Source organism: Anomaloglossus baeobatrachus, chromosome 1, assembly GCF_048569485.1.
Source record: "Anomaloglossus baeobatrachus isolate aAnoBae1 chromosome 1, aAnoBae1.hap1, whole genome shotgun sequence".
Taxonomy (NCBI): Eukaryota; Metazoa; Chordata; class Amphibia; order Anura; family Aromobatidae; genus Anomaloglossus; species Anomaloglossus baeobatrachus.
This window is the reverse complement of record NC_134353.1, coordinates 294590543-294606669: the sequence shown is the minus strand read 5'-3', so window position 1 is coordinate 294606669 and position 16127 is coordinate 294590543. Positions and strand designations below refer to the sequence as shown.

The 16127-nt window shown below is 46.0% G+C and overlaps 1 protein-coding gene across 1 annotated transcript in view; it reads right to left on the bottom strand.

Moving 5' to 3' along the window:
* The window catches only part of STPG2 (sperm tail PG-rich repeat containing 2), a 1306190-nt gene that overhangs the window by 1144676 nt on the left and 145387 nt on the right, over positions 1-16127 (bottom strand). The window contains exon 7 of the mRNA XM_075337064.1: positions 13436-13547. Within this exon, the coding sequence (XP_075193179.1) occupies positions 13436-13547 (112 nt within the window). The remainder of the gene's footprint in view (positions 1-13435; positions 13548-16127) is intronic.

The window sequence follows — 16127 nt, the reverse complement described above, 5'->3', positions numbered from 1 at the left end:
TAATTTTCACCTTAATGACCAGACCAAATTTTGCAATTCTGACCAGTGTCACTTTATGAGGTTATAACTCTAGAACGCTTCAACGGATCCCGGTGATTCTGAGATTGTTTTTTCGTCACATATTGGAATTCGTGTTAGTACCAAATTTAGGACAATATTTTTTGCGTTTATTTATGAAAAAAATTGAATATTGGCAAAAATTTTGAAAATTTTGCAATTTTCAACTTTTGAATTTTTATACCGTTAAACCAGAGATTTCTGTGACACAAAATAGTTAATAAATAACATTTCCCACTTATCTACTTTACATCAGACCAATTTTGGAAACAAAATTTTTTTTTGTTAGGAAGTTAGAGGGGTTCAAAGTTTATCAGCGATTTCTCATTTTTACATCAAAATTTACAAAACCATTTTTTTAGGGACCACATCACATTTGAAGTGACTTTGAGAGGCCTAGATGATAGAAAATACCCAAAAGTGACACCATTCTAAAAACTGCACCCCCCAAAGTACTCAAAACCACGTTCAAGAAGTTTATTAACCCTTCAGGTGCTTCACATGAACAAAAGCAATGTGGAATGAAAAAAAAGCAAAAATTAAATTTTACCTAAAAATGTTGCTCTAACCCAAATTTATTCACTTTTAGAAGAAATAACACAACAAAATGGACCCCAAAACTTGTTCCCCACTTTCTTATGAACGCGCCAATACCCCACATGTGATCAGAAACCTCTGTTTGGACAAATGGGAGGGCTCGGAACAGAAGGAGCAATATTTGAATTTTGGAAAGCAAATTTGGCTGAAATAGATTGCGGGCACCATGTTGCATTTACAGGTCCGCTAAGGTACCTAAACAGAAGAAATCCCTCACAAGTGACACCATTTTGGAAACTAGACCCCTCAAGGATTCTATCTAGGGGTATAGTGAGCATTTTAGATCCACAGGTACTTCACAGATTTTGTTAACGTTACGTTGTCATATTGAAAATTTTAATAATTTTCTCAAAAATGTTGCTTTAGCATCAATTTTCTCACTTTTTCAAGAGGTAATTCCAAAAATTTGACCTCAAGGTTTGTTAACCACTTTTTTATGAGCGCGGTGATACCTCACATGTGGTCTGAAACCTTTGTTTGGACAAATGGGAGGGCTTGGAACGAAAGGAGCAATATTTGAATTTTGGAAAGGAAATTTGGCTGAAAAAGATTGCGGGCACCATGTCACATTTGGAGGACCCCTAAGGTACCTAAACAGCAGAAACCCCGCACAAGTGACCCCATTTTGGAAACTAGGCCCCTCAAGGAATTTATCTAGATGTTTGGTGAGTACCCTGAACCCCCAGGTGCTTCACAGAATTTTATAACGTTGAGCCATGAAAAAAAAAAAATAAAATTTTACCACAAAATTGTTATTTCAACCAGGTAGCTTTTTTTTTTACAAGAGTAAAAGGAAAATATTCAGCATAACATTTATTGTGCAATTTCTCCTGAGTTTGGCGATACCTTATATGTGGTGGAAATCAACTGTTTGGGTGCACAGCAGGGCTCGGAAGGGAAGGAGTGCCATTTGACTGCAAAATTGGCTGGAATCAATAGCGGACGCCAGGTTGCATTTGGAGAGCCCCTGAGGTGCCTAAACAGTGGCTGTCCCCCACAAGTGACTCCATTCTGGAAACAAGACACCTCAAGGCTTTTATCTAGGTGTATAGTGAGCAGTTTGAATCCACGAATACTTCACAGATTTTGATAAGCTTAGGTTGCCATAATGAAAATTTTCATTTTTTTCACAAAAATGTTGCTTCAGCATCAAATTTCTCACTTTTTCAAGAGACAACAACAAACCGTGGACCCAACAGGTTGTTATCCAATGTCTTATGAGCACAGGGATACCCCACATGTGGCCAAAAACCTCTGTTTGGATAAATGGGAGGGCTTGGAATGGAAGGAGCACCATTTGAATTCTGGAAAAGTTGAGATAAATTGCGCGCACCATGTCACATTTGCAGGGCCCCTTGGGTACCTATACATTCGAAACCCCCCACAAGTGACTCCATTTTGGAAACTGGATTTTATTCAGGAGTATAGTAGCATTTTGAATCCACAGGTACTTCACAAAAATGTTGCTGTAGCAACAAATGTCTCACTTTTAGGCTATGTGGCCATGATCCAGCGACACGGCGTCTAGTACACAGTGTCAGCCTCCTGCAGAGATGTGAGTGTTGTCCACGGGAGAACGCAGCTACCCATGCCCACGATTTGGGTTCAGGCCGCTGTGGAGCTCTATGCTACCTGCAGAGAACACTCATCTCCGCAGCATAAATTGACATGCTGAGGCTCGGGAAGCTGCGCCACAGGTCGGTTTATGCTGCGGAGAAGAGAAGTACATTGGGCAAGCACATTGGGCATGGGATTTCTAAAAATCCTTCCACTGTGCTTCTACTGCACAATGCAGCGTTATGGACGCAGGGAAAACACTCTGCGCCCAAAACGCTGCAAATCCCGATTGTGGGCGCACAGCCTAAAATGCTACAATGGATGAATGGATAGATGTCAAACAAATATAACGTCCCATTCCCCTGCATATTCTAAGCTGGCGCCCTTTAGTGCCTTTCATGTGGCACTAAAGGGTGCCTAGCCTTGTATTTAGCCCCCCAAAAAATTAATTAAAATAAACGACGTGGGGTCCCCCCTATTTTTGATAGCCAGCTAGGGTAAAGCAGACAGCTGTAGCCTGCAAACCACAGCTGACAGCTTCACCTTGGCTGGTGATCAATTTGGAGGGCTCCCCAGGCGTTTTTTAAAAAAAAAAAAAAAACGTGGGGTCCCCCCAAATTAGATCACCAGCCAAGGTGAAGCAGACAGCTGGGGTCTGGTATTCTCAGGGTGGGAAGAGCCATGGTTATTGGACTCTTCCCAGCCTAAAAATAGCAGGCCGCAGCCGCCCCAGAAGTGGCGCATCCATTAGATGCGCCAATCCTGGCGCTTCGCTCCAGCTCATCCCGCGCCCTGGTGCGGTGGCAGACGGGGTAATATATGGGGTTGATACCAGCTGTAATGTCACCTGGCATCAAGCCCTGGGGTTAGTGATGTCACGGCATCTGAACAGATACCCGACATCACTAACCCAGTCAAGAAATAGAAAAAAATAAAGACAAAAAAAAAATTTATTTGAAAAAAAACTCCCCGAAACATTCCTCTTTTACCAATTTATTGTAAATAAATAAATTTCGGTCGCTGTAATCCATTTTTGAGGTCCCACGCCGTCTCTGGATCTTCTAGAATATGGGGGGCACGTTCAGGGAACGTATCCCCCATTTTCTGGAAGAGCAAGCTCTCCATGAGCAGTGTGGGTGCAGTAATCTGAGAATACTGCACTCACACTGCCCCGGTCCAACCTAGGGCAGAGTGACCTGCAGTAACCTCATTCCAGAATATGAGGGGCACGCTCACAGAACGTACCCCCCATTTTCTGGAACAGCAGCCTCTCCATGTGAGGAGTGTGGCTGCAGATCACTCCACTCACCCTCCCCCGGTCCACAGTGGAGCCTGTGCATCAGCGACGTCAGCAGGATCCCTGCTTGCAGGGATCCAGCTGACAGCCGCTGTCTGCGCATGCGCCGCCAGCATTCAAGAGAAGGAGGCGGCGTGATCGCGGGGCCGGAGCACCAGCAGACAGGTAACGTATGACCGGGGGCTGGGGGGGGTGACGGAGGGTGACGGGGGGACCTGGGGACAACTTTCTGCCGCATGTGACGTGTCACATGCGGCAGAAAGAGTAGGATGAATGCGGCCGCCATTTTCCACGCTCCGGAGGGGGGAGGGGGGAGGCGGCTCTGGAGAACCGGAGGGGGCTCCGGGGACCAGAGAGCTCCGGTGTACCGGAGGAGGGGTCAGGGGGAGGACATTTCCCTCCGATCTGAAATGTTTGATCATTTCAGATCGGAGGGAAATGAATGCAGAGGCGGCGGCGGCGGGAGTTTTCAGCGCGCGTCGGCGCCATCTTGGATTTTCCGGAGGGGGGGTAGGGGTGGTGGGGGGACTCTCCGGTACCGGGGGCTTTGGGGGCACTAGAGGATTATATTTATTTCTCATCTGACATGTTTGATCACGTCAGATGAGAAATAAATCAATTTTACCGGCCATTTTTTTTTTTTTAATGTTGTCGCCGGTATACGGTGTATACCGGCGATCGCATTAACGGGGTCCAAAAAAAACACCCCGATTCATAATCTTGGGGGTCTCAGCTACCTCCGGTAGCTGAAACCCCCGAGATTTTTCGTCACTGGGGGGCGCTACAAGCTTTTTCCGGCCTGACGTCTCAAGACGTCGGAACAGAATAAGTACCCTGTTTTTCCGACGTCTTGAGACGTTAGGCCGTCGCTATGGAGTTAAAAAGAAGAAACACAGTAGTTTTGACAATAAATGGCATCACCCAACCACTAACCATGAGTGGACAAAAAGATTTTGTGTTATCATTTATATTCTCTGAAAAAAGGCCAAGAAAGCAAAAAATCTGCCGTGGTATGTAAACTTTTGAGCACATCTATACAGGCAGCTAAAGAAGCATTTTCCAGTGACACATTTAATAAATACACAAAGAAATAATTTGCAAGGCTTAAAGGTAACCTGTCAGGTGCAATATGCACCCAGAACCACGAGCAGTTCTGGGTGCATATTGCTGATCCCTGCCTAACCATCCCTGTGTACACTAGCATAAATAAACAGATCTTTAGAAAAAGTATTTCTAAAGATTGTATCTTATATGATAATGAGGCCCACGACTAGTTGCAAGGGCGTGAGTTCCCTTAGCTGGTTGGCCGACATAGCATGTTAGCACGCCCCAGTGGGCATACTAACATGCTAGTGAATGCGCAGCGACACGCACATACCTCACTGTTGATGGCGGCCGGAGGCAGATGGATGCGTGTGACGCCCTGGCCTATCAGGTCGTCACAGGGTATTGTGCAATCTGCCCTTCTGCATGATATCTAACTCCTCCTTGGTTACGGGTCCCTGACCTTTGGTGTTGCTAAGAACAAGCTAATCAAAACCCTAGGAACAGTCTGCACCACACCCACCAGACACACCAGTGGACAGCCTGAAGGGACTAGGGCTGGCCACTTGGGGGGTTGGTTAAGTGGAGGTCAGGAGTGTTAGGAGACAGTTTAGTGGTGACTCTCAAGGGGAGAGGTCACAAGTTAGTTGAGTGGTGACTCTCAACTGGAGAGGCCAGGAGCTAGGCTCCTTGAGACTACTAGGTGGCAGATGTTGGTCTGGGCCTGGTAGGAGCTGGACCCCGGTCACAGGGGATCGTGACAAGGGGCACGGCCTGTCGAAGAGGACAGCCGGCGGCCTTGTGCCATCACCGGGCAGGGTCCAGGGCACTACGGGGTACGTGGACTCCAGGCCAGGAAATAGCTTCAGGCGTCCTGCTATTTCACCCGATGAGGACGGAGCCTTCAAGATCCGTTCTCCACCTGCTCCAAAATCGGGGTACTAGCGCAACAAGGTGGATATGATTTTCCCACTGCATAGTCCAGCAAATCCCAAGCGTGAACCCTGAGAGAAAGCTCACTCCGTTAGCCATACGGGTGAGCGGGACCCGTTTAGTTTTAAACTGAAAGGGACCAACTACAGAAAAGAGGTAACAAGGTCAAGGTCACAGGCTAACAAGCAACACCAACGGGCACGGGATCCAGGCGTGCTCCCTCCCTGCTGCAGTGGCATCAAGAACTTTGGTTTACCACGGTTGTCAGCGGCAGCGTTATTGGACTGAGTGAGTATGCAATTAACCCTTACCAGCCACCTCCCCAACACCATCACCGAGTCCCGGGGCATCCGCCCTACCTGTGGAGGGGTTAAAACACCTGGCTGCCCACACCATCGCCACTGGGTACTCCCAGCCGCAGCGGTGGTACTTTACCCTTACCACACACCACGGGTGGCGTCACGAACTTTCCACACCGTCCCCTGTACATATACCCTCTTTATTTGAGTGGGCGCTGGGTGCATTTTGCACCTGACAGGTTCCCTTGATAATGCAGCATAGAGTACTTAATATCCATGCCGAACACCGTACACAGAAAATAACTGTGGTGTTATTGACAATTGGAAGCAAGTAGGAACCACAAAAACTCAGTCATGAAGTGTTAGACCACATAAAGTTACAAAGAGAGGAAACTAAGTACTCAGGAGCATAATACCTAAAAGTCACCAACGCTCCACTGCCTCAATAACTGCAGAGTCTAAACCTCCTCTGACATTAACACAGCACAAAAACTGTGTGCCAGGAAGATCAAGGCATGGGTTTTTAGGGTTGAGCTGCTGCATGCAAACCTTACACCACCAAGCACAATGCAAAGTGTCGGATGGAGTGGTGAAAGCATGCTTCTACTGGACCCTGCAGCACCAGGGTGACAAATTTCACTATCTAGCAGTCTGATGGACAAGTCTGGATTTGGTAAATGTCTGATTGCACTGTGGCAATTGTAAAGATTGATAGAGGAGGAATAATGTTGTTTATCAGGGATTGGCCTTTGCCCTTTAGATCCAGTGAAGGAAAATCTTAGTACTTCAGCCAAAACATTTTGAACAATTATATGATTCCTACTTTGTTTGAACAGTTTGGAAAAGACCCTTTTCTGTTCCAGCATGACTGTGCCCCAATGCACAAAGCAAGGTCCCTCAAGGTAAGGTTGAATGAGTTTAGTACGGAAGATCTTGACTGGCCATACAGAGCCCTAACCTCAATATTATCAATCAATTTTAGTATGAACCAGAACAAAGAATGCAAGCTAGACCCTCTTGTTCAACCAAGGCCCTTCAACCTCGTAAATGCTCCTCTAGATAGTAATGTAGGGGATAGAAAAGTCACACCGGGCCCTCTCATATAGTGGGGTACACTCAGAGTGACCACCACTCTTAATTGTATCGCCATGGATAGCATTTAAATACAGTGAAACCCAGCGGTATTGCAGAAAGCCATGGTCTTCCTACCCTACCACTCGCCTTTCTGTTAGCCCTGAGTTGCTTTAGACTTCGGCCTACAAAAGGCAAGAGCGTTCACAGAATGTCAGCGTCCTTGCACAGGTGACACGAAAATGTCACTGCATCACTCAGCTTGAGTTGTGATGCTAACTACTGATGGGCTGACCCAGACTGTTAAAGTCCGGATCCACGCGGTTTCAAATGTACACGAGTGCCGAGCCCGAGCCTGGAATTCTCAGGGAATTCCAGCTAATGATCCAGCACTCAGGAAATAAAAAAAAATAAGGGAATACTAAGAAAATAAGAATGAAGCAAATGCTTCCTACTTAGCGAGACTCCAGCATGTCTGTAACTGCTGCCACGGTTACTCATTCTTCTTCCAGGGCCACTCATTATTGCTCATCCATTTGCATTGCTTTACCTGTCCACTAGCAGTCCTGTCATCTGTGATTGGTTGCAGTCAGATGCACCTCCAACCTGTGTGACAACATCTGACTGCAACCAATCACAGGGGCTATCTGCGGGTCACTATCGTGATAAACATAAATAAATAAAACAATTGGCATACGGTCCCCCCATATTATGATACTCAGCACAGATAAAGCATACGGCTACAGGCTGCAGCCTTGCGCTCATCTTGGCTGTGGAACCTTCACCTGTGCACTCAAATGACAAGGAGAGGAATAATTCATGCAAGTGTTTTTTTATTATTGACAAACTGCAAAAAAACGTGTGAACCCCCAACAGTAGCAACACCGACATTTCGATTGTGACACCTTTATCAAGGTTGTTGCTTAGTGGAAAGATGCTATGAAACACGGGTCACCTGGACAACCGTCACTGAAGTTAGACTGAGAGTATAACATTTTGCAGCATACTTTGGCAAAGTGGTGGTGGGAGGCTGTGACAGAGCGGAGATAAAGGGAAGAAGACGCTTGGCAGAGGTCCTGGATGGGCTGTAACAGCAGTGATAGTGCAGCGGTAGCGTCAACCTTGACAAAGCAACAACCTTGATAAAGGTGTCACAACCGAAACGTCGGTATTGCTACTGTTAGGGTTCACATTTTTTTTGCAGTTTGTCAATAATAAAAAAAACACTTGCATCAATTATTCCTCTTCTTGTCATTTGAGTGCTTGGGTTTTGCTAATTTGTATACATTTATTTACCCAGAGCACCTAATACATAGCGGTTGAGCCTGACTTTATCCCTTATACTGAACCTCCACCTGTGACCGCAAATCACCTGAGTGATGTCAACGCTGATCGTGAGGCTCACTCAGTCTCTGCCTGCAGCTCACAGCGGGCAGTCATTGTTCTATGGCACTCGCTGTGAGCTCCAGATGTAGCAGAGCTGAAATCGTTGTGGGACATCATGTGGATTACGTCAGATCTGCAGGGGTGTTTTTTGGGGTTAATAAAGGGGTGAAAGAGGGTGCTTAATTTGTCTTTTATTACAAATAAAGGTTTTTTTTTGGTGTTTGTGCTTATTTACTTTCACTTACAGATTAGTAATGGATGCGGTCTCATAGATGCCTCCCATTACTAATCCCATGGCTTAGTGGCAGCTGTGGGCTGCCATTAATCCTGCATTACCCCAACTCCCACTACACTAGGGCAATCGGAAGAGCAGGGTAAAGTTCTGTGATTGTCACACCTAATGGATGCAGCAATTCCGGGCGGCTTCAGGCTGCTATTTTTAGGCTGGGGGGCTCATCAAGCATGGTTGTCCCCAGCCAGAGGATACCAGCCTCCAGCTGTCGGGCTTTATAACGGCTGGGTATCAAAATTGTGAGGGACCGTACACTGTGTTTTTAATTATTTATTTAAATATTTAAAAACAAAAAAAAGCTGCATGCGGTTCCTCTTATTTTGATACACAGCTAAGATGAGCGCATGGCTGGGGCCAGTAGCCTGTAGCCTTATGCTTTATCTGTGCTGGTATCACAATATGGGGGTACCTTACCCCAAATATTTTATTTATTTAATTTTATACCATGATAGATGCACACAGTGTCTGTGACTGGAAGCAGTCAGCTGACAAGCTGCCACTCAGGGTGGGAGCGTGCCTGACTGCAACCAATCACAGACACTGGTGGACGGGAAAAGCAGTGCAATCCATGAAAGTAAATGAGCGGCCCCAGAAGTAAATGAGCGGCCTGGAAGAAGCTACAGCTGCACCAGAGCCTCGATAATTAGGAAGCACTTGCTGCTATCCCCCTATCCCTTCTACCACCACTTTTAATTGCCAGATTCTGGTCCTGAGAGACTTATATGGGGACTGGCATCCGGCCAGAATCTGGGATCAATCCCGGGCTGGAACCAGGTTATTTTTTTAACCTGGTTAGATCTGCCGATCCCGGTCATCTGCGAGTCCGCCCATCATTAATGCTAACTGTGCCAGTAAATTTGCCAGGATCTTAGGGATACATGAGTATTTATATGATTATTTTTAGATTATGACGCATTATTACCTTTTTGGCAAGGAACTCATGGGGCATAATTATATGTGGAGGACTCAAGGGATCATTATTAGATGTAGCGGACTCAGGGGCCATAATTATATGTAGAGGACAGAGGGGGTCATTATTATATCTGAAGGACTCTTGCGGCATTATAATACTTGGAGGACTCAGGGGACCATTATTATGAGTGGAGGAATAAGGGACCATTAGGTGGAGGAACTCAGGAGTAATTACTATAAGTGGAGCACTGAGAGACCATTATTATAGGTAGAAGACTCAGGGGCCATTATTATAGGTGGAGGATTCAGAGAACATTATTCATTTCTTGGGTTGATATTAATTGCAAAGGGGATACTTTTAGGGGCACTCAATACAATATTATACATTAAGTAGGCACATGTAAGGCATTATTACCTTAGTGGGGCCCTCAGAATATTGTAACCCTCAAAGGTCACACAATGGGCATTATTCCTTTCTAGTGGGGCAAAATGTGTGCATTTTTACTTTCTAAGACACTCACAGAAGGCATCAAAATTTTCTAGGGGGTAATTTTACCATAAAAAAACACACAGGGGGAATTTAATGAGGAGCACTGTTGCTATGACCCTCAGCAGGTGAAGTAATAGACATACGGCAGCAGAATGCTGAGCATTGGGCTGACAGTAGGATGAGGAGTTTGTGTAGGTTGGGAATAGATAACAATAGAGACATTGCTGGAAAGGTGTCAGATGTGTCACTGCAGAGGACTCGAGGCTGGAAAAAATCATCACGTTGGTGTGGGCCACATGGCAATAATGGGAAAATTGAACACCTCCGTCAGAAAGAATGTCAGCTGTAAGTCTGTCTATAACTGTACTGTAATCTCTTATATGTTCTGCATGATTTTTTTCTCAATACCAGTATGGTTATCTGATAATGTTCCCCTCTACCTCTATGATTAGGGTTCATGACTGTCATTGTAAACAAGGCTACCTAGGTTAGGGGTCCACTCAGATGTGTTGTGCCTTCATGTACTGGCTAGATATTCCTTTGCTTCTGAATACAAAGGCTAATATTTTCATAGACACATTCCAAAATCCTGAAAAAAGCCTTCCCAGAAGAGTAGAAACTGTTACAGCTGCAATTTGGAGAATCATCTCCGTATTAATGCCTACAGCTTTAGAATCTCATGTCATCAAAGCTTCTGTAGGTGGAATGTGCAATTGTTCATATTCTCTTATCCATCCAGTATAACGTTGGGTCCCCTAAGGTACAGGATTGTGACCACTACTTCTGCACCCCTACGCCTATGGCCCTAGACACTTCTAAATTGAAAAGGACTGTAGGCTATCCCAGTACATAAGCTTGTGCTACAAAGCAATTATTTTTTATTACAGACACCACAGCAGAACAAGGAGATATTAAGGTTCCCGCATTGTCCACAGTCATTCTCTTCTTCATGGGAGATATTTAATTTAGAGATAGAAGGTGATGTGGATCTAATACAGCAGGGGACGGGAACCTATGGCTCGTGAGCCAGATGTGGCTCTTTTGATGGCTGTATCTGGCTCGCAGATAAATCTTTAATAAAAAAAAAAGTACCGTATTTTCCGGTTTGTAAGACACTTTTTTTCCCCCAAAACTGGGGTAAAAATGGGAGTGTATCTTACAAACCACATGTTACAAATCGGCGCCGCCATAACCGCAAGCAGGCTGCTGCGGTTCCTGCTATGCCCAGGCGCCGGCCGCCGCTTTAGGGCCGTGCCTCAGGTCATCTAGCTGACTGCTTCATCCTCCACGTTTAAGTGTGGAGAAGCGGCTAGGGCACATGCGTGTGCCGATTTGCCAGAGCTAATGTCCAGTGTTTCGCCTAGTGAGCACGCTCAGCCTGTTAGTACCATTTCTGAGGTTAAGTCCTCAGTTCAGGCTACTAAGCAAGCTCCCACACTTAGTCTGAAAAGCCTCTTTGCTCAGGTACTCGGACTTCGTTCTGTGTCCAAGTCCTGTGTTGTGCCTACTGAGCATGATCAGGCTGATAGTCTTATTTCTGAGACAAAGTCTGTTGTTCAGGCTACTGAGCATGCTCAGGCACTTAGTGCATCAGAAGCTAAATCTGGTAAGGACTTCACTGAGCATGTCCATGAGGTGGCAGGCCCTGATAGGCTGGACAGCGTCAGGTGTCCTGATAATCTGGCCACTCTGGACTGGCTCACGGAGGCCCTCCCCTATGACCTTGCACCCCACCAATGGTCATCAGACGATGACTGGTAGGGTGTTTGGGGTGGTGCTGCCCATGTGTCATCAGTGACGTGGCGTTTCCGGATAGGCCACTGGTGACGTCACTGATGATGTGGCACTCTGCTATTGACCCTTGGAGGTGCCATTGTGGCTCACCCTGGATTTGGGGCGGACCCAAGGTGAAAAAAGGGCGAGACTGCATGGAGGTGAGCAGTCTTCACATGTTCTTACATGATAGAGCCACATTGTGGCAACATCCACTAGGTTTGGAAGCGGTAGGTAGGGTTAGGTGTCCGGTACCTGTCACGCCAAGACTTCGTGACTCAGCACATTGGGGTGAGGTGCCACGCTTCCCCTCCTTTCACTCCAGTTCCTTTGTAGCAGTCCAGTGGAGTTAACTGGGCTGTGGCTGCTGCGCTGACTGTTCCGGTGTGCCCCCTAGCACATGGAAAGTGTACCCCAGGAACCCTGTGGTGCTAACAGGAGAGTTCCTGGTTTAAGTCTGTGGACCCTGTGGCATGAAGAGGTTTTACAATAGTCCTGGTCCAAGTGATGTTCAACTTGGATCTGGCTCATATTATTTCGGAGCCACCAAACTCTGTATTATCCGCCTGACCTACGGTTTTCCAGCAACTCCTTTACCATCTTGGAGCACGGTGGACCAGACTGGTGATTGGGATATTCACCACCTTTATCCTAATCCACCAGTCCCCCGTAACACCGCATTTGGCTTAGTGGGGCGGAACTGGTGGCTCAGGGTCGGCGATACTTCGGGCTCATGGTATGTTGCGGCAGCGAGCCTGCAGTAGCCGGTGGACTGCGGGCTGCTTTGAATCTCCAGTTGATGAGATCGATTTCAAGAAAATGGCTGCGGAGGCGGCGCATGCGCAAATAGGACTCCGCGGCCATTTTTCTTGAAGTCCATTGCGTCAATCTGTGAAGACACAGCGCCCATTTTATTGAAGTCGATCTCGACAATTGTGGGAGATTGAAAGCAGCCTGACGGCTACTGTGGGCTCGCCACCACGACACCCCAAGAGCCTGCAGCAGTATCACCGACCCGTACACTGACCCTCTTGAGCCGCGACACCCCTTTCTCCTCTTTTTCTTTTACCCCCTCCTCCTTGCCCGCAGCATTGCCTACAGTGCCTCTTAGGACCTTCTGAGCTGCTCCAGCACCACCGCTCCCCCCTGGTGAGTATGGCTCTTACGGAATTACATTTTAAAACGTGGCGTTTATGGATCTCTCAGCCAAAAAGGTTCCTGACCCCTGTTCTAGAGTATACTAAGTAAAAGGTGTTTGGGCAAAGCCTGCAGTGTATCTATTATGTATATCAATTGAGGTACACATAAACTATGCTGTCAATTCTAATTAATGGGTTATTCTACAAAACGTAAGGTAAATTTAAAAAACCGGCAGATTTTTTACTGATTTCTTAGCTTGGTAAAATGAAATCTATAACAGAGACGGATGCAGTAGATTTACATTAAACACATCATTCAGATTAATGTCAAGAAATCCATGTTTTGCTTTTGTGAATTCCGATACAAATCAGTGAAACCCACAGAGGGGATTAAAGTAAAAATGTGTTTTAGATAAGCTGCAGATTGATCTTTTTTCTTTTTGGGAAATATATTTCTTCCTTTGCTAATACATTGCCTGTTGCAGTCATAAGGGTTCATTTCTAATCATATGGGCTAGGAATTCATGAATTTCACTCTCACAGTAAATGATTTTATTTAAGTACTATGAACAGCCAAATTGACTTTACCTTCTTCTCTTCCTGTAATACGATTACTTCGTGATACCGTGGAATGAATGGCTCATATTTCTTCTTGTCTTCCTTCTTGGAGTTGACATTCTCATAATGTAGTGCACTTTCCCTTTAGAAAGTTCAAAGGAAGATTTATGAGTCTGCAGTTCAGACCGAGCAGACATCCAAACAAGAACAGAGAAAGCCTTTCCCCCTCATGTTTACATTTTCTAATAAGGTCCAAATCACTCACTAATGGAGGCTTCTGCACTTACAGTGAAAGACACAGCCATTAGATCTACTGTAAATGGAGCTGGCTCATATCCTATTTCAATTAGACTAGCATAGAAATTTAAAGGGGAACGATACTCTCAAAACAGATCTATTATAACGCTGGTGTCATTACAGTCTTTAAGTTTGCCTATTCAAACGTTATATACATTTCTCTACGCATAACTATTAAGAGATTCTACACAAAAGTCAAAACAAAGGACCAGTCATCAGGTTTTCCCAAAATTAAGGCCACCCCCTTTACCACCTCTTTGTCTAGCAACCCTTCTACATATTCTAAAAATACCTTTTAGAATCCTCTAATACAGCGCTGTCTGGTCTGATAGGCGTCACTTTTCTTACATGGCACTTTACAATCTGTTGAGGGGAGAGCATAGATCTGTAATTCGCATGTGCCGGCTTTACTTCTGGGTTATTGCCACTTTTTACCTTCTCCTGGCGCATGCATATTACAATACTTTGCTCTGCCATCAGCAGATTGGTAGGTGCCAAGCAGAAACAGCAACGCCAATCAGACCGCACAGTATCAAGGGATTAAGAAGGGCATTTTTGGGATATGTACAGACTGTCAAGGGCTTATATATCGGTTAAAAGACTGCTGTAAAAAAGGCATTAAAGGAGATGGTATTAGTAATACTTCACCTCGTATCATCCTAAGTCTTGGTCTAATATGTTAGCCACACTGCCTCTAAACATGATAGTCACTAAAGACCTCCTATCAACTATTCAAAAAAAGATGTTTCATGCCTATTGAGTCTAAAGGCTGCTTTACACGCAACTATATCGCTAACGAGATATCGCTGGGGTCACAGAATTCATGACGCACATCCGGCGTCGTTAGCGATGTCGTTGCGTGTAACAGCTACGAGCCACCACTAACGATCAAAAATACTCACCTAATCGTTGATCGTTGACACGTCGTTCCTTTCCCAAATATCGTTGCTGATTTTGGACGCAGGTTGTTCGTCGTTTCTGAGGCAGCACACATCGCTACGTGTGACACCCCAGGAACGACGAACAACAGCGTTGCTGCATCCTCCGGCAACGAGGTGGGCATGTCGTTAATTCGGCTGCTCTCCGCCCCTCCACTTCTGTTGGTCGCCCACAGTGTGACGTCGCTGTTACGCCGCACGAACCTCCCCCTTAAAGAAGAGATTGTACACCTGCCACAGCGACGTCGTTAGGAAGGTAAGTATGTGTGACTCCTAAGAGCGATATTGTGCGCCACGGACAGCGATTTGCCCATGACGCACAAACAACGGGGGCGGGTGCGATCGGCAGTGAAATCGCTAGCGATGTCGCTGCGTGTAAAGGGGCCTTAACACTGAGGTCAGAAATGCAATATGAAGTAAAGACAACCTATTGGAAAATATAAAAGAGTTTAATTAGGGGGAAATGGAGGTGGGATTGGTAGTCGAAAAGCAATACAAAAATTCAAATCAAACAAATCAAAGTACAGTTAGCAGATTTCACAGTTACATTCCACTGATCAGGTACATGCAAACACTGAATGTTATCATGAACAAATTTTATTAGCAACAACCCAATCCCGGTCCTTCCATCAAGGGAGAGTGTTAGCCTTAATTGCCTTTACTTATAGTCGCAATATGTAATTAAACTTATACCTTCAGAAATATATCTACCCTAGTGGTCAGGACCACCATCAGGGCATGACAACCATGACTGGTGTATGGGGCCCAGTGAAGAGGAGGGCCCAGCTGGGTCTGGGGTAATTACTTAGCTTTATTAAGCCCCAGGCCCAAGTCCTCTCTTCCCTGGCCCCTAGTGACAGCCACAACAGTGGGGTCCGGCCGTGTCGCTTCAGCCGCTATATAAATTTGCAAGTCAAGCGTCAACGCATGCAAATTATCCATGTGCTGGAGGCAGGAGAGTCAGTGGAGCAGAGTGGGGTGCGTCATCCCACAGCCCAGCATGCAGCAGCATGATGAAGTGTTCACTCTGTGACCTCATCACACTGCTGCAGGTAACAGAGTTGCTGAGGTGACAAACATGCAGCAGCCGGCGGAGACAGTTAAGAACTTGGTGAGCTGAAGATGGGAGCTGGACAACTGCCGGGGTTGGTGGGGCCTGCCGACCTCAGCGCCTGCCTTGATTCAGCTGGATGTGCATCAAATATCACACATCCAGCTGAAATGCATTGCAGCTCACAGAGTACACTCTATGACGTGGGAGCCGGGGAGGTTGAGTAAAATGTTTTTTTTCTTTTTGCAGCTGACAAATGTCAGCAGGGGCCCAGGAAGGAAGCATATATACCAGGAGGAGGACATATATAACAAGAAGGGGATAGAAGCCAGGATGGGGCCATATATACCAAAATGTGCCCAGGAGAGGGATATATGTACCATGAGTGGCCCATAATCGGACATATATACCAGGAAGGGGACAAATAAACCAGGAA